The sequence below is a fragment of the Phyllobates terribilis genome, unplaced genomic scaffold (assembly GCF_046119375.1).
Source record: "Phyllobates terribilis strain yellow unplaced genomic scaffold, ASM4611937v1 Scaffold_2__4_contigs__length_985480577, whole genome shotgun sequence".
NCBI classification, from domain to species: Eukaryota; Metazoa; Chordata; class Amphibia; order Anura; family Dendrobatidae; genus Phyllobates; species Phyllobates terribilis.
In genome coordinates, this window is record NW_027362762.1 from 821,782,428 (window position 1) to 821,805,787 (window position 23,360).

General features: G+C 41.6%; 1 protein-coding gene across 1 annotated transcript in view; it reads left to right on the top strand.

Annotated features, from left to right (window-relative positions):
- The window catches only part of RTN4RL1 (reticulon 4 receptor like 1), a 281,906-nt gene extending 266,159 nt beyond the window's left edge, over positions 1-15,747 (top strand). The window contains exon 2 of the mRNA XM_073667682.1: positions 12,410-15,747. Within this exon, the coding sequence (XP_073523783.1) occupies positions 12,410-13,758 (1,349 nt within the window). The 3' untranslated portion in view covers positions 13,759-15,747. The remainder of the gene's footprint in view (positions 1-12,409) is intronic.
- Positions 15,748-23,360: the final 7,613 nt, after the last annotated feature.

Below are 23,360 nucleotides of genomic sequence, written 5' to 3' on the forward strand. Positions count from 1 at the left end.
TTTTCTCTTTGGTCTTTGATTTAGATCCTCTAGGGCTTACTAGGACTCACATGGTCACGTAGGGCGTGACACACATCCTTGATGTGCATGGTGCCTCACATAACCACAAGAGGTCGAATCAGCACCGGAAAATCCAGACCAAAAAAGAAGACCATTTCAAAGACAGATCTGAAATATGAAGCAAGTGAAGGACAGTGCGGAGACCTGTGGTGCAGGACAGGAGAGTATAATTTTTCTAAAAATATTTTAACTCATTCCGGGCCCACCATTTATTTTGAGTTGTGTCTGGAAAGAACTCAAGTTATAATATATGTGTGGGGCAGATGTGATTCGAACCAAATAGAATCTGCCGGACGTTTTTAGCGAATCTGAGCAAAAGATATTTCAAAATATGCACTCATCTCTACCTTGCATTATAGCTTACAAGGGAAATTAAGAGCACCAGATGGGGCATATGGCACACCCATGATATAGTGTCTGTGCATGAGAACTTAATGACATTGCTCTTAAAGAGTGTTCATAAAGAATTACTTTAATTCTATGAGATAATTGGCCATTGCAAGATAAATGACAGCAGTGTTGGACAGGGTTGGCAAAGGCCCACCACTAACATGGATTCTTGGGGCCCACTATTCAGCCACATGCAAAAATAACCTGTCCCTAGTACATAAATTTACTTTGCTTCTATGTAATGTTAATTTGGCTAGCTTGTTTAAATAATGATTAGAATATTATACTTTTTTTTAGCAAATAGTGTGTAATAGCACTACTCATTAGCACGCCTTCACAGAGGCCCACCAGAGGATTCTCCTGTTCTCCGGTGAGCCAGTCCGAACCTGAATGACAGACTTTTACCGAGGAAAAAAACAGACATCGCACGGCCCCATAGACTTACGTTGGTCCATGTGCGATCCACGAGCCCTAAGACTACTTCATTAGACAGACGATAAATTTACACCAAATTAATTTATAAAAGCAAACATATATTTTAACGTAAATTTTATTTCTTGCTCCGTTTAGTCCTGTTTTGTAAGACAGGTGATAGGAGACTGTATTTGCAAATTGGAAAGCTACAAGACCATTTATTACCTTATATTTCATCTGAAATATCAAAAAAGCCAGAAATAGATTAGTGTTATGTGGTAAAGGGCTGCTTTTACTGATTGCTGTCTGACTCCAGTGTGTCATTTTATTCAACATCCTCTGTGCTCCTATGATTGGAATATCTAATTCTCTGCCAAATTTTAATCAGGTTATGACTGTGTGACATAGAGAATATGTATCTTATGCTAAATTAGAGTAATCATAGAACCTCATGTGGATTTAAAGGTACAACACCCTGCCAGAAGACTTTCACGTACCCGCGCTTTACAGCGAGTGTCTGTGATCCATTAATGCTGCAGTACTTGAGATCAGATTCCACTGTGTAGAGAGCCAGCAGAGAGGAAAATGAAGCTTGCTTATATAGCTCAATCAAATACTTTTAAGAAGTGATATTCAACCTGTAGCTTGGAAGACACATACCGCTCTTCAAAGACATGCGGGTGGCATTTTTAATCCACACAATGCTCCGTGTAGCACAGAATAGATTAGCTAATGCACTCAAATGGCACACTTAAAACTAAAGAACATTGGGATGTAGATTTTTGAGAGTGAGATCACGGCTAAAGTGGTTCTCTTTCAGTTTCGAGGATTAAATGAAATTGCTTTAGAGAATAAAACATATCTGCCAATTTGTCTCATACTCCAGGGCAATGGTGTCATGATCTAGATGTAGGGCAGTTAAACAGGACAGTTCTTATGAGGGTGCAAGTGTGTTGTAACTTCCAAAGAATAATTCATTAAATGACCTGAAAGTTTATATTTAACATCAATCTGTTATTTTTGTTGCTTAAAGATCATTTTTAGACTTAAAGAAAGACTCTACCTTTGATGAACCTAATTTTTTACTATAGTTATTTACATTTTTGTTATGTCCCACTAGTTGCACTTATAGTATGTCGTAGATTATGCACCACATAACCAAGGTACACACTCTGCCCGTGCTGACTTTTGGATGCATATAATTATTTTGGAGGTATTCCCACATGGAGGTATGACCACAGTCATGATGGATGCCAAAGCATCCATTTGCCATAGGCACCCATTTTTTTTGGTATATGTTTCTTTGCCGTAGTCCTTGGTATAGAAAAGAGTAGTCTGACCCACTTTCTTATACAGTTAACAATAACATAGAAGAGGCATAGAAATGACCAAATAGTGTAAATATAATATAAAACATCACAAATTTGATTGAAAACGCTGATAAAAATATTTGAAGATGATTAAAATAAATACGCACAATGAAAAAGAGGTGCGACAGCCAGAAACCCTTTATATGTATAAGGCTGGGCACATAGAGAAACTCAAGAAAAACAATTAAAAAAAGCCCAAAACAAAGGAAATAGGTCTATGTATAAATATTGTAAGGCAGCTACCAGAAATATAGTTGATGGGAGGTATGTTTGTCTGTATGTATGTATGTGTCACAGAATGAGTCACATGTGTTTGTATGTGTCACAGAGATGGTTGTCATGTGTGATGTAATCCTGGAATGTTGCTCTAGTGCACGTAAGCACTAAGAGGATTGTTTGGTGCATACGGGTCCAGGTTTTATGGGCTACTTAAGAAATGGGTGGGTCTTGTTGCTCACATACCTCACCTCTGGGTGTTGTTAAGAGGATAAAATGGAGTCTGTTGTTTGGCACATGGTCTGTCTGTATGGAGGGAGAAGGCCTCCCGTGTGTTATCTCCAGACTGAGCCAGTGTACTGGACGCTATCCAGCCTGTGTGCCCACAGGACTGGCTAACTAGAGACTTTGCCTAAAGGACTCTTTACTTTGTTTTCCCTGCCCTAAAGGCTGTTTGTTTTGCTTTTGCTTACGGACGGTTTATGAGGTAATAAACTGACGTGGCCATTTAAATTAAAACGCTTCCTGTTTGCCTCCCAACGCACTTAAGTGAGTAGAAACCCTACAATATGTATACAACAATATAGCAGCTATAAATAAATAAAAAAGGACTACAATATCAAAACAATACACCATAAATACAAACAATAATCATAGATTTGTAAATATAAAGTCAAGATAATAATGATAGCCAAGACATCACAGTAGACACAAATTCACAAACATAGCCACAATCAAAAGAGGGGATCAAGGTGTCCACCTCACATGTGTTTCGCACAACATGCTTCATCAGGGGCACAAAATAATATACTTTCGCCTTCATCTGGTGAATGGAGACTTTTGGGCACATGATAGTATACTGTAGGCTAAATGTACAGATGTAGTGTGCGCTTAGCCTAATATCCACTGCTGCATTGAGAACTCAACGTACCAGAATGCAATACATATCGGACTGTGGGAAATTAAGGAGCATTTGTCATTATGACGTGTGTTTAAGAAATATTCATATTTCCCATTAAATAACTATTCAGATGTAACTTTTGTTAGAATTCTGTCTGTTTTCCTCAGCTACGCTTCCTTCAATCTTTTGAGTAAATTGATAACTGGGTGTTACCATTTTCTTTTAAAGGGGTATGTCCCTACACTGTCTAATAGTGTGAGCACTGATTTGACTGTGGCAAACTGTGTATGGACTATAATATAGCTATAGCCGGCTGAATTTGTGATTTGGTGATCCAGCTTCATTGTTTTTCTTTAAACAGCTTCAAATGATATAAAATAAATACCATTTACACCTTACTATCCATAGAAATTCAGTACTGGTGTTCTGACAGTTTCCATGGTCTTTGTTAAGAATCGGCCAGCATGGGATCACTCCAGCTAATCAGTGGCTGCAGTAATGGGATTTGTTCCATGCAACTTTCATCAATGCTCAGGTACCATGATGGCAACTATTGCAAAATAACTATTTGGACAGCAAGAGTAAACATGTAAAAAAATAAACGATTGCCTCTAGGTAAGTCATTACTCAATGACTTGCTGGAATTCCAATACAGACCATTTTGATATTTTTCTACAAGTTGCTGGCAAACCATTGTTATTTTACATCATGTGACCCATCATGTACATAGTAGAGCACGTGGCTGCTGCTGTCACCAATTGACTGCTGCAATCATATGTTGACTGCTTCTAAACAAAGACCGTAAGACCAGCCAGACTATCAGTGGGAAGCAGTGTTAATAATTTATGCTCATCAATTAACAAATGCAAAGTGAATGCACAAAAGAGAAATCTACATGCAATCAATATTTGGTGTGACCTCCCTTTGCCTTAAAAACAGCATAAAAACATCATTTCTTATATGTCCACTTTTAAACAGTTTTTGTAAGAACTGTGATTGTTCCAAACATCTTGGAGAAATAACCACAGATCTGTGGATGTCGCTTGTGCAAACCATTCTGTCTTTATATGCAATCTCAGAAAAACTAGATGATGTTGTGGTTAGGGCTGTATGGGATCAATGTCATCAATTGCAGGACTCCTTGTTCTTATTTAGGCTGAAGATAGTTCTTAATGATATTGGCTGTATGTTTGGGGTCATTGTTCTATTGCACAATAAATTTGGAGCCAATCAGACACCACAATGATGGTATTACATGATGGATAACTATCTGCCTGTATTTCTCATCATTGAGGATACAAACAAATGGGCTACATTGAGGACCGTAAATGCAGTGGTTCATCAAACTTAGTGCAGCACATGGAAGACACATCATGCTTATTTCCCTTCAAAGTAGGAAGTTGTCCAGCCATGCCATCAGCTCAGAATTGGCAGCAATCAGTGGAACCCAGCTATACCAACCTACTGTTCGAAGAAGTCTGCCCAAAAGTGGTCTTCATGAAAGAATTATGGCTAAAAATCCAAATTCTTCAACATGGAAACAAGGGCAAGCTAATCAACTATGCACGTAAATATATGAACTGAGTTGCAGAAAAATGTCAGCAGGTGCTCTGGACTGATGAGTCAAAATCTACAATATTTAGCTATAAAGGTAGTTTGCTGATTGAAGGGATTGAAAGCGGTACACTATTCAGTGTCTGCAGTCAAGAGAGAAACATGGTGGAGAGTCCTTGCAAGTTTGTGGCTGCATAACAGCAACTGGATTTGTGGGGATTTGGTCAAGAATAATTGTGTCCTCAATCCTGAGATATACAGGCAGATATGTATCCATCATGCAATACCATTGGGGAAGGGTATGGTTGTTTCCAAATTTATTCTGCAGCAGGGCAATGACCCGAAACATACAGCCAATGTCATTAGGAACTATCTTCAGCATAAAGAAGATCAAGGAATCCTGGAAGAGATGATATCGCCCCCACAGATCCCTGATCTTAACATAATCAAGTCTGTCTGGAATTATATAAATGGGCAGCAGTCTACATGCACAGAATATCAGGGGTTAGTAGAGATGATTGAATGTGCCAAGATTTGATTTCATCAAATCATGTGAATTTTGCAGGGAAATTCTATTCACATCAAAGTCATTAGATGCAAATTGAATGTTCCTTATCTTGTTCGGGGTGTCTCCAAACATCTATCTAGAAAAAATCGAGGCAGCACCGTTAAAAAAGGGTGCAGGGGTGCAGAGACTCCCAGACATAAACCAATCCTCCAATATATGTACAAAAATTAAGGCAACACTCCCAAACTAGAAAATGTGAAAAATGTAATAGCCCTTAGAGACGGCAACATTTCGGTCCAATTGAAAAAGGCTTGAGAAAGGTCCTCAATTGGAGCGAACCATTGCCGTCACTATGGGCTATTAAATTTTTCACATTTTTTATTTTGGGAGTGCTGCTTTCATTTTTGTATGTATCTATTTATCTATCTATCTATCTATCTATCTATCTATCTATCTATCTATCTATCTATATATCTGTCTGTCTGTCTGTCTGTCTATTTATCTAATATTTAGCTAAATGTCTTTGGACATCAGGACAAGGCTACCTGAATAAATTCTGCCATCAGTTTCTGTGGGCATTTTTCTAAACCTGTGGAGAATGGATGAAAGATATAAACACTTATGAGAATTCTTAAGCTTGAGATAACTAAACAGAAATAAATTGACCATCTATCTTGGATTTAAATGACTTCCTTATGAATACACCATGGAGATGCCTCTTGATTATATATTCTTGAGCTGTTCCCAAGTTTTGCTAATATAGGAACCCTACTGATGTCATCACCTGGACTAGCTAGAAATTCATTATACGGAAATATTTCCCTATTGGAAACAGAAATTACACTGAAGCAATCCTTGTTTAAATGGTGTCACATTTCTGTTAGTATGATTCCATGGCATGTAATGAAATGGCTATAATATCAATGAGCTTAGCGGAGTAACAGTCACACATTATCCTCTGCAGATATTCTGTATTTCATATCTAAAATATGATTCCTCCTTATAATAAGAAATGGATTGAAGGGAAATTAAAGGCATAAGAGAGCTAAATTTAGTGTACATCCGAATAAAGGAATCATTTTCACGATATATTACTACTTCTGACTGAGGTTTCTCTTCCACAGGAGTGAGAACTTGTAGGACTGAAGATCTTTTCGTATTCAAAACTGAGTAATGCAATAAGTAATTTTATCTAAAATTAGAGAAAGGTTGAGCTAAAACCTAAAAAAGTCCTATTTTCGGGGGATGAAATTGGAAGCAAATAAGCTATTGGACTGTTCCTGTTGTATAGATTAAAGTGAGTCTGTCAGCATTAAATGACTGTAAGCCAAGAACCGACACTCGACGCACCCTTGGCATGGCCATATAGTTCAGTGCACCTTTCCACCTACTTGTTTTTCATCTGTCACCGCCCTTTTGTATTCCCTGTGAAGCCAACCAAGGAAGAAGGCAGAGATGGGATGGAAAACAAGTAGGTGGAAGGAGCTTTGAACTATTTAGCCTCACTAAGGGGGCATCTGTGCTTTGATTTAAACAGTCATTTTATTCTGGCAGACTTGCTTTAAATGTTTAATTTGCTAAAGATATAGGTTCTCCAGAGGTATCGAGCAATGTATACAACAGGGTCTCATATTTGGCAGTCATAGTGTGTTTCATTGATTTGATTGACTGGAGGTCGATAATACAGATCAATGTAATTAGAGACCCTATATCTACATGAATTAAAGAATGCCTTGATGCTGAGCAAGAAATAGCTATTAGAATGGTAGACATAGAATTTGAAAGAGCTTCAGATATGTGGGGCACCTGGTGATTATTATGATATTTTTCCTAAAAAAGATGGAGTCAGGATGAAGATGATCAAGAGAGAAATGGTATATGCCAATACATGGGTGTACCCAGGATCAAAACTAGGGGGGGGGGGGCTAGCCATGGTCACAGATACCGAAGAGAAATATATATATAGTACAATGCAAAGATTTCACTTCTTACATTACATGAGATATATCTATTGTAAATTCCACAATAGCTCAGAAATCGGCGAATCGCCCCACACAGTATACTGGCCGCCATAAAATGCCCCATACAGATACTGGTTCCCATATAACGCTCCATACAGGATACTGGCCCCCATATAATGCTCCATACAGAATACTGGCCCCCATAAAATGCTCCATACAGAATACTGGCCCCCATATAATGCTCCATACGGAATACTGGCCCCCATATAACATTCCATACAGGATACTGGCCCCCATATAACGCTCCATACGGAATTGTGGCCCCCATATAACACTCCATACAGGATACTGGCCCCCATATAACGCTTCATACGGAATACTGGCCCCCATATAACACTCCATGCAGGATACTGGCCCCCATATAACGCTCCATGCAGGATACTGGCCCCCATATAGCGCTCCATACAGAATTCTGGCCCCCATATAACGCTCCATACAGAATACTGGCCCCCATATAACGCTCCATACAGAATACTGGCCCCCATATAACGCTCCATGCAGGCTGTTCCCCACACATAATGCCTCATGCAGGCTGCCCCCCCCCACATAATGCCCCACGCAGGCTGTTCCCCCCACATAATGCCCCATGCAGGCTGTTCCCCCCACATAATGCCCCATGTAGGCTGTCCCCCCCATATAATGCCCCATGTAGGATGTCACCCCACCTTATAATGCCCCATGCAGGATGTCACCCCCTTCTCCCTTATAATGACCCATGCAGGATGTCACACACCCCCTCCCTTATAATGCCCCATGCAGGATGTCACCCCCCTTATAATGCCCCATGCAGGATGTCACCCCCCTCCTTATAATGCCCCATGCAGGATGTCACCCCCCCCTTATAATGCCCCATGCAGGATGTCACCCCCCCTTATGTCCCATGCAGGATGTCACCCCCCTCCCTTATAATGTCCCATGCAGGATGTCACACACCCCCACCTCACCCCCCTCCCTTATATTGCCACAGGCCTCCATATAATAAAAAAAAAAAAATCAAATACTCACCTCACATCTCACCTGCTGCCGCTGCTCTGGACTCCTCAGCGTCGCCGGCCTCATCCCGCTCTGCGCTGTGACTGCTCAGGAGAGAGCGCGGTGTAAAGACGTCACTGCGCCCTCTGACCTGAGACGTCACAGTGCAGCAGACGCGGAGGATGCAGGAGCTGCTGCGGAGGCACGTGGAGGGGTAAGTATTGTGCCGGGTGTCGGGGCCCTGAGCAAGCAGGGGGGAGCGGGCGCTGATGGTGAGGGCCCCCCCCCCGCCTGCTCAGGGCCCCGGCATTTGCCCGGGTGCGCCGGGTGCTGACGCCGGCCCTGGTGTGCGGCTTGCGTGCCTGCTTCTAGGGGGGGGCAGCTGCCCCCCCCTGCCCCATGGTGGGTACGCCCATGTGCCAATAAGAGGTGATGGGAATCAGTACAACATGATAGCTAAACCTTTCTTCACCTGGGAAAAAATTTCAGTTCACTGTCCTAGTCCTATATTAAGATACCCTGACTAAGGCATCCATGTTCCAGATTTCTCCCTCTACCTATAACGTCTGTCTGAGGACACAGGCTTAAAAAGGCTACCTTTGACAGACTTGGCACAAGCCACTCCATCTGGCAGATTCCAGAGAAACCTTGATACCCTTTAACCCCTATACAAGGATCTGGACTTACAATAGGGTCCAGTGGATTACTACCTACAAAAGGGCTGCCACCTGGAGGTGCCCACGAGAGGCACGAATGGTTGCCAAGCAGAGTCACAGCCAAGAAGTTGCGTAAAGGACAAAATCAGGATTCGTAAGAATAGTCAGAAACATAAGCCATGATCAAAATAAGGAGGAATGAAACAACAAGGATCTAATGTTGGGTGAGGTGCTCTCCAATTGGGTGCAGCACACACCCATACTCCCAGACTGGACAGCACTACAGGTCCCAGCTACCCAAATCTAAGTAGATGGAGAGAGCCTCTTGTTCCAACATCTCTTCTATCACCAGAGCCACCCGCAGAATATGAATACAGAGGCACCTGGCGACAGAAGCAGATGTCTCAAGTGCAGGTCCTGGTGGAGATGTTACATGCCGCTGCATTCTAGCAAGATTACAGTGCTTTGGTTAACTCAACTTACAGGGGTTTTTCACTACTATGACATTGATGTCTTCTGCTTTGGATCAGATTGGTGGGGATCTGACACCAGGCACCCCCACAAATAAGCTCTTCTCAGTTCTGGTGGTTGCCAGATGTAAATGGTTGCAGAGCTGAAGAGTACAGCTCCCTCAACTGGTTAGGGATGGTTGCCACTGTTTTATCTGACCTGCAAGACTCAGCAGCGCCGAATAAACAGTCAACGGAGCTGTACTGCTGTTTTGTTCTACGACTATGTGCATCTGGCCGCCACCGGGCTGAGAACAGCTGATCGGTGTAGGTGCTGGATATTGGCCCACCATTAATCTGATATTGATGACCTATTCTGTGAATAAGTTATACTTATCATTGTGAAACACCCCTTTAACTCCATACCTATAACTCAAAATGATTAAAAATACTTTTGCTTTAGTAAATGATTACTTGAACCATGAAAGATATGATTATCGTGGTCTTGCTTCTATCCTTTATGCCTTTTCCTCCTTCCCTCCTGTTACCTCTTGTACTCCTCATTTTTTTACCCACTATGGTCATAACTGGGGGGGGGGCTTGTCAGTATAAAGATATTTTAAGAAGTTGATCAACTCAGAATTGTTGTTCAAGGAGGGTTCAAAGGTGAATTTTCAATTTCAGTTTGAAGTGGAAACAGTGGCCTTAGACTATAGCGATTTACAGTATGTCGTGTGGTTGGAAAAAAAAACGCCCTCATAGTGAACAATAGATCATAATATTGAGGTCTGAGGTGTTGTTGTCTTGTTAAGGCAACTTAAACATAAAGATTAAAAGGTTTACTGCCTTCATCCATCAAGACGCCCATGAACATTGTTAAAATGCTGTGCAGTTAAGCTAGACATAAGTCATCTCAAGGATTTAACCAAGTATATTGCTATATGGTTATTGGATATTGGTGCAGAGCTTAGTGTGAAGCCGCGCAGCTCCGTTGTGCTGCTATGAAGCTCCGTTGGGTACCATATGATTCTCCTGTAAACTCAATAATACCTTTATACATATACAACAGAACATGCCAAAAATCCGAGAGGAAAAACCTCCATATGTCAAATTGGTGAGACATAGAGGTACAGTGGAGTGTTCATATTGCCCGATGGTAGCCTCATTACGCTCCTTACAAAAGAGCCATGAAACAATCATGTCGGTGAGTCCTTAGGCTAGTATAAAGAAAAATGGCATATCTGATAAGTTACATCTTAACTATATGAGTTCAGTGCAGATAATTATACTGAGAGCAATTAGTATTTCAGTTAACATTAACATTTGAAACATTATTTATGACAGTCCTCACATTGCTTAATCTCTCTTATTAAGTCTTCTGACCTAGGAAAAAAATAAGTAAATGTTACGTTCATCTGCTTCACTCATGAATTGTGATAGTTGTGCAGCCTCTGATCATTCGCTGTTCTTGAGTCCTCTGTTGCGTATTCACGTTGGATTCACAATATTTTTTAAGACAGGAAAAAGATAATGAGTAAGAAGGTATAGTTTGGCAATAATTGACCTTTTAATATAAGTCCATGATATTTCAAACACAATCTATTTTTAATGAAAATTTCATTATTTAAAATGTCCTTAACCTCTGTGCTACAAAAGTAGAAGGTGACATTTTTATTACTATCATTATATAATGTAATAGATTATGTATTATGGACCAAAAATTCAATAGTAGACCAATAAATTGTTAATGGAATTAACAAACCTGTAGTTAAAAGGAATCTTTTACCAATTTTTTGGCACCTAATCTAAGAACAGCATGATGTAGAGACAGAGACCTTGATTCCAGCAATGTGTCACTTGCTGGACTGCTTAGTGTAGTTCTGGTAAAATCACTGTTTTATCATCAGGAGATTATCACTAGAGGACAGGTAAACCTGCTGCCATTTAGTTCTCCATAATCATGAGCTCTGTGTAACCTCACTCCCACCACTGGTTGGCAGCTTTCTGCCTATGCACTGTGTACACAGAAAGCTGCCAATCAGTGGTGTGGGTGAGGTTATACATAGCTCAGCATTCAGAGGACTGGTAGATCTAAAACAAAAAAACACATTATACTCAGCTAACCTAGGCCCTAACCTGACTCTCAATGCTATCTTCACCGCAGCCGCTGCTCCCTGGTTCCCTGCGTTGGTCTTTCATCCCTTCGGTGCTGAGGCCAGTAATTGACTTCATGTGGTCACATAATGTCATTGACTTAAAAGCTGTTGATCACCCCCAACTTGACTATGTGTGGCCAATCACTGGCCTTAACTCCATATGAAATAGAGACCCATGTGGAGGACCAGCGAGCTGCAGCGGTGGCATAAGGGAATCAGGTGAGAGCCTAGGATAAGTGAGTATAATGTTTACTTTTTAACCCCTTCCCTATTCGACCATTTATTATGCTGTGGGGGGGTCATCAGAGCTTAACAAACATCTTTTTGTGGCAGTCGGGGCACTTTAGATTCAGACCAATTTATTTGGAATAAATAGAATCTGATAGTTGAATCTAGTGAATCTGCCTGAAATGAATTTTAGGAGAGTCGCTTTGACTTAGTAAATTAGTAATACATTTCCAGAAGGAATAACAGAGGAATGGCACAATGAGGGGTATGAAAAGTGCAACTGTGTTTTTATTTTCCTGAGCAGTACAAATCCTTACTAAAACAGACATATCAAAAACACTAAAGGGTCCTCTAGAACAATATAAGCATTTAGCCAATAATCTTGCTTTCTTCTCCATCTTTCTCATTCTTCATCACGTACAGTATTTTTGCAGCATCTATATTTTCATTATTGATATGTATATTAATGCATACTTTAAAGTGTATTAATTATTTGTTTTCTCTCTTATTACAGGGAGTCACTTGGATCTATTTTTGGTTCTTTTTGGACTGCAGTTGCCTTTTATATCACTATGCCCCATAAACTGCATATGTTACCCTTCACCAATGACTGTCAGCTGTCAGGCTCACAACTTTGGGGCTGTACCAGAGGGGATTCCAGAAATCAGCGAGAGAATATTTCTTCAGAACAATCAGATAACCATGCTCCTAAGGGGGCATTTCAGTCCTTCCTTAGTCACTCTGTGGCTCTACAGCAACAATATTACCTTCATTGATCCAGAGACATTTGAAGGGTTTGACAACCTCGAAGAACTGGATCTTGGGGACAATCGCTATTTGAGGGCTTTGGCAGGTGAGACATTTCAAGGTTTGTCTAGACTTCATACCTTGAACCTGTACAAATGTGGCCTCAGCTCTTTGCCTAGTGGGATATTTAGCGGACTTCACAGTTTGCAATTTCTTTATCTTCAGAACAACCACATTGAGTTTCTACAGGATGACATCTTTATAGATTTGGTCAACCTGAGTCATCTGTTTTTGCATGGGAACAAGCTTTGGAGCCTTCATCAAAATACCTTTAGAGGTTTAGTCAATCTGGATCGTCTCCTTCTTCATCAGAATCAACTTCAGTTCATTCATAGAAATGCTTTTCATGATCTTAAGAGGCTGACCACACTATTTCTATTTAACAACAGCATATCAGAAATGCAAGGGGAATGTTTAGCACATCTTTCTGCTCTGGAGTTTTTGAGGCTTAATGATAACCCCTGGGACTGCGACTGTAAAGCCAGATCCCTGTGGGAATGGTTACGAAAGTTTAGAGGGACTAGCTCCAATGTTATTTGTGAGACACCGGATAAAGTGCAGGGCAGAGACCTAAAAACTCTAAAAGCAGAAGATTATCTGCATTGCTCTGGCTCTGAGTCACTTCACCAAATTAAGACTCATACTTACAGTACCACACACCAGATATCACATAAAGGGCACCACTCACACCATTCCTCAAAGGAAAAAGGAAAAGATTTGCACCAAAATGAACCAGCTGCCCATCCAGACCCACGTCCAGGAACAAGGAAACACGGTAAGAACTGCACCAGTCACAAAAACCGAAACAGGATCTCCAAACCACCATCTGGGAAGAGCACACATGACTTGCAGGATTATGTGCCGGATTACCAGTTGAAATTCAATTTCGACACTATGCCCACTCCTTCAACAACAAAGAGGAAGACTAAATGTACACGGAGGACGTCCATGAGAATGCCAAGTGGTGTACAGCAGGCAGCAGAAAACAACAGGTGTGATGGGGTCAGGGTGTCCCTGCTGCTCTTCCTCCTGGTGTTAGCTGTCATTGTACGCTGACCAACATTGGACGGTACTTTAGCCACTGCCACCACTTTCTAAAGGACCAGCATTTCTTTCTGTTATTCTTCTTTATTTGTGTATGGAGGATTTGACATGGAGGAAGAAGGAAAGTGGCTTCTTATGATCAATTGGCTTGTGTTGGTGGATTATAAATGTTAACTGGATGCAAAGCAGTTGGGGGGGAAGAGCATTATCACAAGCCTACCACATGCTGCCCCAACTTTGCATGTACAAAGGGCAACGTCGTTTAAAGACATTGCAGAAAATTCATTACTCATTCTTGTTACCAACTAGACATGCAAAATGGGGCATTCTTACTAATCCTTCCTGGTTTTATATATTGTTTGATTTTTAAAGTGGGAACATAATTCTTTGGAAATCCCACAACCATTACAAGCCAGGCCTCCTACACATGCAAAGACACTGTATGAGTAATGTCTCCAACTGGTTTTGTTTGGCCTATACATTTGTTATTGGTCTTTGGGCCAATGCTGCTCAGAAGACAATCTACAAATCCTGAAAAAAAAAAAAAAACTCAGGCATATTATCTTATTCTAGCAGGGCTTAGCTGCCATGCTACCAAAGGAAGGTTGCAAGCAAGCATACAATAGGACTTGTTAATAAAAATAAAAATAGTAAAGAGATTCCTGCAGGCAGCCTGTTTATTTTGTATCTGTATCCACATAGTTATTTAATGACACAGCCCTTTACCTACCCTCTTCAGTCCAAATATCCATAAGTGTGTCTATTACTGTTTCTATGGCTATATCTGAAAAAAAAAAAGAATCACCCTAAAAGGAAAAAAGTGCTGTTTGTTTTAAAGCAAATAGGCATTGTTGGCTTTGAGCTTTGACGTTAGTTATTTTTGGGAGGGAGGTATACCTAAATATTCACAGCTCTCAGCAGTGGTGAATATAGAAGGATGGCAAAAAGCCATCTTGGGAGAGCGTCAGAATAATCCAATGGCCCATTGAGTAAATCTTTAACACAACACAATACCATAGGCAATGGTACGAGAAAAAAAAAGGGGTAAAAAGTACATACAGCAAGGGTTCATCATAAATATTCAGCCATAGAAGTCAGTGTCTTATTTGGGAGTAGTTTTGTGAAAATGTAGTTGGAATTAAATGGGTGCTCCCATCAGTGTTAGTTGATGTGAGCCTTATAGCTGGTCTAGAGGTATTCACAGCATAGGCATAAAAGTTCCATATAATGTCCTTGATGACAATAACTTTGTCAGGACTCATCAGATATGGGCCACATTCTCAGCATAGGCCTAAAAGTCTCATATGATATCTGTGAAGACTACAATCTTATGAAGAACCTCCATCAGTCATGGGCCATCTCTTAACTTGTCCCATTGGCACAGGTACTAACTAAGAGATTATTCAGAAAGGATCTATGGGCAGGGATCAGAGACAGGTAGAAGCAAAAGTCGATTGAAAACAGGGTTGCAATTTATCAGAAGATTTTTGTTATATTGAATTTTTGGGGAAGTCAACATGTGCCTATCACTACTTGCAGAGTGTGCTGTGTTGTAACTCTATATCCTCAAAGGCTGCCATAGGATCTTCACAGAAAGTCAAATACAAATACAAATGTCTTGGGATTAGCTCTACAGTATGTGCAGAACTCTGGGGACTATCAAGAAATTATACTCAAGTTTTACCAAGAGCAAAAAAATCTATAAAATAAAATAAATATATATATATATATATACATTATTATTAAATAAATATATACTTAAACCACAAAGTCCTATTCTTAAAAAAATGATTTTTTTTGCCCTGGAAAGCTGGAGTTCACATCATGATAGATAACCCCACTGCCGGTAAGAAGTAGCAGTGTTAACCAGATATAGATAACAGATCTAGCGAGTATTGCACACACAATAAAATTGTTATTTCCTTGTAAGAAAACTTGTGTGACCAGAAGAGAACACGGAAATAAACTATAATAAAAAATAGCCTTGGGTATAAAAGAAAATCTCTGCTTGCTTTTTTTTACACAGTTTGATGTGCTGAGAATACCGTGGTTTCAGGCTATTTCTATTCATTCCCTTGGCTCATTGTTTTTGAATACAAAGCATATTTGTATGTGCTGGTTATACTGTCTTATTACCATATTTTAATGTGCTGACCACTGTTTATTACAGTAGTAATGGTCCCTAACATTGTATTCATGATGTGATATACTACATCCATGGAGCGTCAGTGTGTCTATTATCTAATCAAGCAAGCGACAGGGAAATTGAATTTATGTGTTCCCTCTCAGCAAAGTATTTAGATGGGAGAGTTCAGGGTTTAGCACAATGTACAGCACATTCTTTTGCATTCACTCCAATAGATGTCTATCTCCTGATAACTTATTTTACCTTTATGAATTGCACTACAAGGAATCCGATTTTTTTTCCTTTATTTTTTTAAAATTACTTTCCACATAGAGTACTAGATTTTTCTTTTATTAAAGCAGACAACGCAAGATAATTATCCAGTCAGTCTATTAGATGCTCACGTAATGTAGTAGTACCTCCCACCCTAATTAGACTTATAACAAAGAGCTGTGACAATACTGCAAATTACAGTACTTGCAGTTACATAAAAAAAATCTAGGTAACTACCAGGGTGTAATGCATAGCCAGGGCCAAGGGCTAAAGTGGCTGCAAAGATAGCAGTTGTGTCCAGACCTTGGTGCCTGAGGAGGTCTGGAGGTCCCTCTATCACGTAGGAGAGCATCACCATTATAAATCACACCCGGCATCCACCGCGCGCTCTCTCAATGAATGGGTGTGCTGTGGATGCCAGGTGTGACGCGATGGGGGATAACCCCGCCCACACCCATCACTCACCGTGGAACGCGGAACAGGAGACCCCTGGTTGGAGCCGCAAATAGTCGTGACGTAAGTGGATGCAGTTCAGTCACGTTTACTGGACAAGTTCTGTCAGTCACAGTGCCACATAGTTCACTCACGTTTACTGAACACATTCTGTCAGTCACAGTGCCACATAGTTCACTCACGTTTAGTGGACAAGTTCTGTCAGTCACAGTGCCACATAGTTCAGTCACGTTTAATGACCAAGTTCTGTCTGTCACAGTGCCACGTAGTTCAGTCACGTTTACTGAATAAGTTCTGTCAGTCACAGTGCCACATAGTTCACTCATGTTTACTTAACAAGTTCTGTCAGTCACAGTGCCACGTAGTTTAGTCACGTTCACTGAACAATTTCTGTCAGTCACAGTGCCACGTAGTTCAGTCATGTTTACTGAATAAATTCTGTCAGTCACAGTGCCACATAGTTCACTCACGTTTACTGAACAAGTTCTGTCAGTCACAGTGCCACATAGTTCAGTCACGTTTACTGGACAAGTTCTGTCAGTCACAGTGCCACGTAGTTCACTCACGTTTACTGAACAATTTCTGTCAGTCACAGTGCCACGTAGTTCAGTCATGTTTACTGAATAAGTTCTGTCAGTCACAGTGCCACATAGTTCACTCACGTTTACTTAACAAGTTCTGTCAGTCACAGTGCCACGTAGTTTAGTCACGTTCACTGAACAATTTCTGTCAGTCACAGTGCCACGTAGTTCAGTCATGTTTGCTGAATAAGTTCTGTCAGTCACAGTGCCACATAGTTCACTCACGTTTACTGAAAAAGTTCTGTCAGTCACAGTGCCACATAGTTCAGTCACGTTTACTGGACAAGTTCTGTCAGTCACAGTGCCACATAGTTCACTCACGTTTACTGAACAAGTTCTGTCAGTCACAGTGCCACATAGTTCAGTCACGTTTACTGAACAAGTTCTGTCAGTCACAGTGCCACGTAGTTCAGTCATGTTTACTGGACAAGTTCTGTCAGTCACAGTGCCACGTAGTTCACTCATGTTTACTTAACAAGTTCTGTCAGTCACAGTGCCTTGTAGTTTAGTCACGTTTGCTGAACAATTTCTGTCAGTCACAGTGCCACGTAGTTCAGTCATGTTTACTGAATAAGTTCTGTCAGTCACAGTGCCACATAGTTCACTCACGTTTACTGGACAAGTTCTGTCAGTCACAGTGCCGCATAGTTCAGTCACGTTTACTGAACAAGTTCTGTCAGTCACAGTGCCACGTAGTTTAGTCACGTTTACTGGACAAGTTCTGTCAGTCACAGTGCCACGTAGTTCAGTCACGTTTACTGAACATGTTCTGTCAGTCACAGTGCCACATAGTTCAGTCACGTTTACTGAACAAGTTCTGTCAGTGACAGTGCCACATAGTTCACTCACGTTTACTGGACAAGTTCTGTCAGTCACAGTGTCACATAGTTCACTCACGTTTACTGGGCAAGTTCTGTCAGTCACAGTGCCACATAGTTCACTCACATTTACTGGACAAGTTCTGTCACTCACAGTGCCACATAGTTCACTCACGTTTACTGGCAAGTTCTGTCAGTCACAGTGCCGCATAGTTCAGTCACGTTTACTGAACAAGTTCTGTCATTCACAGTGCCACGTAGTTCACTCATGTTTACTGAACAAGTTCTGTCAGTCACAGTGCCACGTAGCTCACTCACGTTTACTGAACACATTCTGTCAGTCACAGTGCCAATTAGTTCACTCACGTTTACTGAACAAGTTCTGTCAGTCACAGTGCCACGTAGTTCAGTCATGTTTACTGAATAAGTTCTGTCAGTCACAGTGCCATGTAGTTCAGTCACGTTTACTGGACAAGTTCTGTCAGTCACAGTGCCACGTAGTTCTGTCACGTTTACTGAACAAGTTCTGTCAGTCACAGTGCCACATAGTTCACTCACGTTTACTGGACAAGTTCTGTCAGTCACAGTGCCGCATAGTTCAGTCACGTTTACTGAACAAGTTCTGTCATTCACAGTGCCACGTAGTTCACTCAAGTTTACTGAACAAGTTCTGTCAGTCACAGTGCCACGTAGTTCAGTCACGTTTACTGAATAAGTTCTGTCAGTCACAGTGCCACATAGTTCACTCACGTTTACTGGACAAGTTCTGTCAGTCACAGTGCCACATAGTTCACTCACGTTTACTGAACAAGTTCTGTCAGTCACAGTGCCACATAGTTCACTCACGTTTACTGGGCAAGTTCTGTCAGTCACAGTGCCACGTAGTTCACTCACGTTTACTGGGCAAGTTCTGTCAGTCACAGTGCCACGTAGTTCACTCACGTTTACTGGCAAGTTCTGTCAGTCACAGCGCCACATAGTTCACTCACGTTTACTGGCAAGTTCTGTCATTCACAGTGCCGCATAGTTCAGTCACGTTTACTGAACAAGTTCTGTCAGTCACAGTGCCACGTAGTTCACTCACGTTTACTGGGCAAGTTCTGTCAGTCACAGTGCCACATAGTTCACTCACATTTACTGGCAAGTTCTGTCAGTCACAGTGCCGCATAGTTCACTCACGTTTACTGAACAAGTTCTGTCATTCACAGTGCCACGTAGTTCACTCATGTTTACTTAACAAGTTCTGTCAGTCACAGTGCCACGTAGTTCAGTCACGTTCACTGAACATTTCTGTCCGTCACAGTGCCACGTAGTTCAGTCATGTTTACTGAATAAGTTCTGTCAGTCACAGTGCCACATAGTTCACTCACGTTTACTGAACAAGTTCTGTCAGTCACAGTGCCACGTAGTTCAGTCACGTTTACTGGACAAGTTCTGTCAGTCACAGTGCCACGTAGTTCACTCATGTTTACTTAACAAGTTCTGTCAGTCACAGTGCCTTGTAGTTTAGTCACGTTTACTGAACAATTTCTGTCAGTCACAGTGCCACGTAGTTCAGTCATGTTTACTGAATAAGTTCTGTCAGTCACAGTGCCACATAGTTCACTCACATTTACTGGACAAGTTCTGTCAGTCACAGTGCCGCATAGTTCAGTCATGTTTACTGAACAAGTTCTGTCATTCACAGTGCCACGTAGTTCACTCATGTTTATTTAACAAGTTCTGTCAGTCACAGTGCCACGTAGTTTAGTCACGTTCACTGAACAATTTCTGTCAGTCACAGTGCCACATAGTTCAGTCATGTTTACTGAATAAGTTCTGTCAGTCACAGTGCCACGTAGTTCACTCACGTTTACTGAACAAGTTCTGTCAGTCACAGTGCCACGTAGTTCACTCATGTTTACTGAACAAGTTCTGTCAGTCACAGTGCCACGTAGTTCACTCATGTCTACTGAACAAGTTCTGTCAGTCACAGTGCCACGTAGTTCACTCACGTTTACTCGACAAGTTCTGTCAGTCACAGTGCCACATAGTTCAGTCACGTTTACTGAACACGTTCTGTCAGTCACAGTGCCACATAGTTCACTCACGTTTACTGAACAAGTTCTGTCAGTCACAGTGCCTTGTAGTTTAGTCACGTTCACTGATCAATTTCTGTCAGTCACAGTGCCACGTAGTTCAGTCATGTTTACTGAATAAGTTCTGTCAGTCACAGTGCCACGTAGTTCACTCACGTTTACTGAACAAGTTCTGTCAGTCACAGTGCCACGTAGTTCACTCATGTTTACTGAATAAGTTCTGTCAGTCACAGTGCCACGTAGTTCACTCATGTTTACTGAACAAGTTCTGTCAGTCACAGTGCCACGCAGTTCACTCACGTTTACTGGACAAGTTCTGTCAGTCACAGTGCCACGTAGTTCAGTCACGTTTACTGAACAAGTTCTGTCAGTCACAGTGCCACATAGTTCACTCACGTTCACTGAACAAGTTCTGTCAGTCACAGTGCCACGTAGTTCAGTCATGTTTACTGGACAAGTTCTGTCAGTCACAGTGCCACGTAGTTCACTCATGTTTACTTAACAAGTTCTGTCAGTCACAGTGCCGTGTAGTTTAGTCACGTTTACTGAACAATTTCTGGCAGTCACAGTGCCACGTAGTTCAGCCATGTTTACTGAATAAGTTCTGTCAGTCACAGTGCCACATAGTTCACTCACATTTACTGGACAAGTTCTGTCAGTCACAGTGCTGCATAGTTCAGTCACGTTTACTGAACCAGTTCTGTCAGTCACACTGCCATGTAGTTTAGTCACGTTTACTGAACAAGTTCTGTCAGTCACAGTGTCACATAGTTCACTCACGTTTACTGGGCAAGTTCTGTCAGTCACAGTGCCACATAGCTCACTCACGTTTACTGGACAAGTTCTGTCACTCACAGTGCCACGTAGTTCACTCACGTTTACTGAACACATTCTGTCAGTCACAGTGCCACGTAGTTCAGTCATGTTTACTGAACAAGTTCTGTCATTCACAGTGCCACGTAGTTCACTCAGGTTTACTGGGCAAATTCTGTCAGTCACAGTGCCACATAGTTCACTCACGTTTACTGGGCAAGTTCTGTCAGTAACAGTGCCGCATAGTTCAGTCACGTTTACTGAACAAGTTCTGTCATTCACAGTGCCACGTAGTTGACTCACGTTTACTGGGCAAGTTCTGTCAGTCACAGTGCCACATAGTTCACTCACGTTTACTGGACAAGTTCTGTCAGTCACAGTGCCACATAGTTCACTCACGTTTACTGAACAAGTTCTGTCAGTCACAGTGCCACATAGTTCAGTCACGTTTACTGGACAAGTTCTGTCAGTCACAGTGCCACGTAGTTCAGTCACGTTTACTGAATAAGTTCTGTCAGTCACAGTGCCACGTAGTTCAGTCATGTTTACTGAATAAGTTCTGTCAGTCACAGTGCCACATAGTTCACTCACGTTTACTTAACAAGTTCTGTCAGTCACAGTGCCACGTAGTTTAGTCACGTTCACTGAACAATTTCTGTCAGTCACAGTGCCACGTAGTTCAGTCATGTTTACTGAATAAGTTCTGTCAGTCACAGTGCCACGTAGTTGACTCACGTTTACTGGGCAAGTTCTGTCAGTCACAGTGCCACATAGTTCACTCACGTTTACTGGACAAGTTCTGTCAGTCACAGTGCCACATAGTTCACTCACGTTTACTGAACAAGTTCTGTCAGTCACAGTGCCACATAGTTCAGTCACGTTTACTGGACAAGTTCTGTCAGTCACAGTGCCACGTAGTTCACTCATGTTTACTGAACAATTTCTGTCAGTCACAGTGCCACGTAGTTCAGTCATGTTTACTGAATAAGTTCTGTCAGTCACAGTGCCACATAGTTCACTCACGTTTACTTAACAAGTTCTGTCAGTCACAGTGCCACGTAGTTTAGTCACGTTCACTGAACAATTTCTGTCAGTCACAGTGCCACGTAGTTCAGTCATGTTTACTGAATAAGTTCTGTCAGTCACAGTGCCACATAGTTCACTCACGTTTACTGAACAAGTTCTGTCAGTCACAGTGCCACATAGTTCAGTCACGTTTACTGGACAAGTTCTGTCAGTCACAGTGCCACGTAGTTCAGTCACGTTTACTGAATAAGTTCTGTCAGTCACAGTGCCACGTAGTTCAGTCATGTTTACTGAATAAGTTCTGTCAGTCACAGTGCCACATAGTTCACTCATGTTTACTTAACAAGTTCTGTCAGTCACAGTGCCACGTAGTTTAGTCACGCTCACTGAACAATTTCTGTCAGTCACAGTGCCACGTAGTTCAGTCATGTTTACTGAATAAGTTCTGTCAGTCACAGTGCCACATAGTTCACTCACGTTTACTGAACAAGTTCTGTCAGTCACAGTGACACGTAGTTCAGTCACGTTTACTGGACAAGTTCTGTCAGTCACAGTGCCACGTAGTTCACTCATGTTTACTTAACAAGTTCTGTCATTCACAGTGCCATGTAGTTCACTCATGTTTACTGAACAAGTTCTGTCAGTCACAGTGCCACGTAGTTCACACACGTTTACTGAACACATTCTGTCAGTCACAGTGCCACGTAGATCACTCACGTTTACTGGGCAAGTTCTGTCAGTCACAGTGCCACATAGTTCACTCACGTTTACTGGGCAAGTTCTGTCAGTCACAGTGCCACGTAGTTCACACACGTTTACTGGGCAAGTTCTGTCAGTCACAGTGCCACGTAGTTCACTCACGTTTACTGGCAAGTTCTGTCAGTCACAGCGCCACATAGTTCACTCACGTTTACTGGCAAGTTCTGTCAGTCACAGTGCCGCATAGTTCAGTCACGTTTACTGAACAAGTTCTGTCATTCACAGTGCCACGTAGTTCACTCACGTTTACTGGGCAAGTTCTGTCAGTCACAGTGCCACATAGTTCACTCACATTTACTGGCAAGTTCTTTCAGTCACAGTGCCGCATAGTTCAGTCATGTTTACTGAACAAGTTCTGTCATTCACAGTGCCACGTAGTTCACTCATGTTTACTTAACAAGTTCTGTCAGTTACAGTGCCACGTAGTTTAGTCACGTTCACTGAACAATTTCTGTCAGTCACAGTGCCACGTAGTTCAGTCATGTTTACTGAATAAGTTCTGACAGTCACAGTGCCACATAGTTCACTCACGTTTACTGAACAAGTTCTGTCAGTCACAGTGACACATAGTTCAGTCACGTTTACTGGACAAGTTCTGTCAGTCACAGTGCCACGTAGTTCACTCATGTTTACTTAACAAGTTCTGTCAGTCACAGTGCCTTGTAGTTTAGTCACGTTTACTGAACAA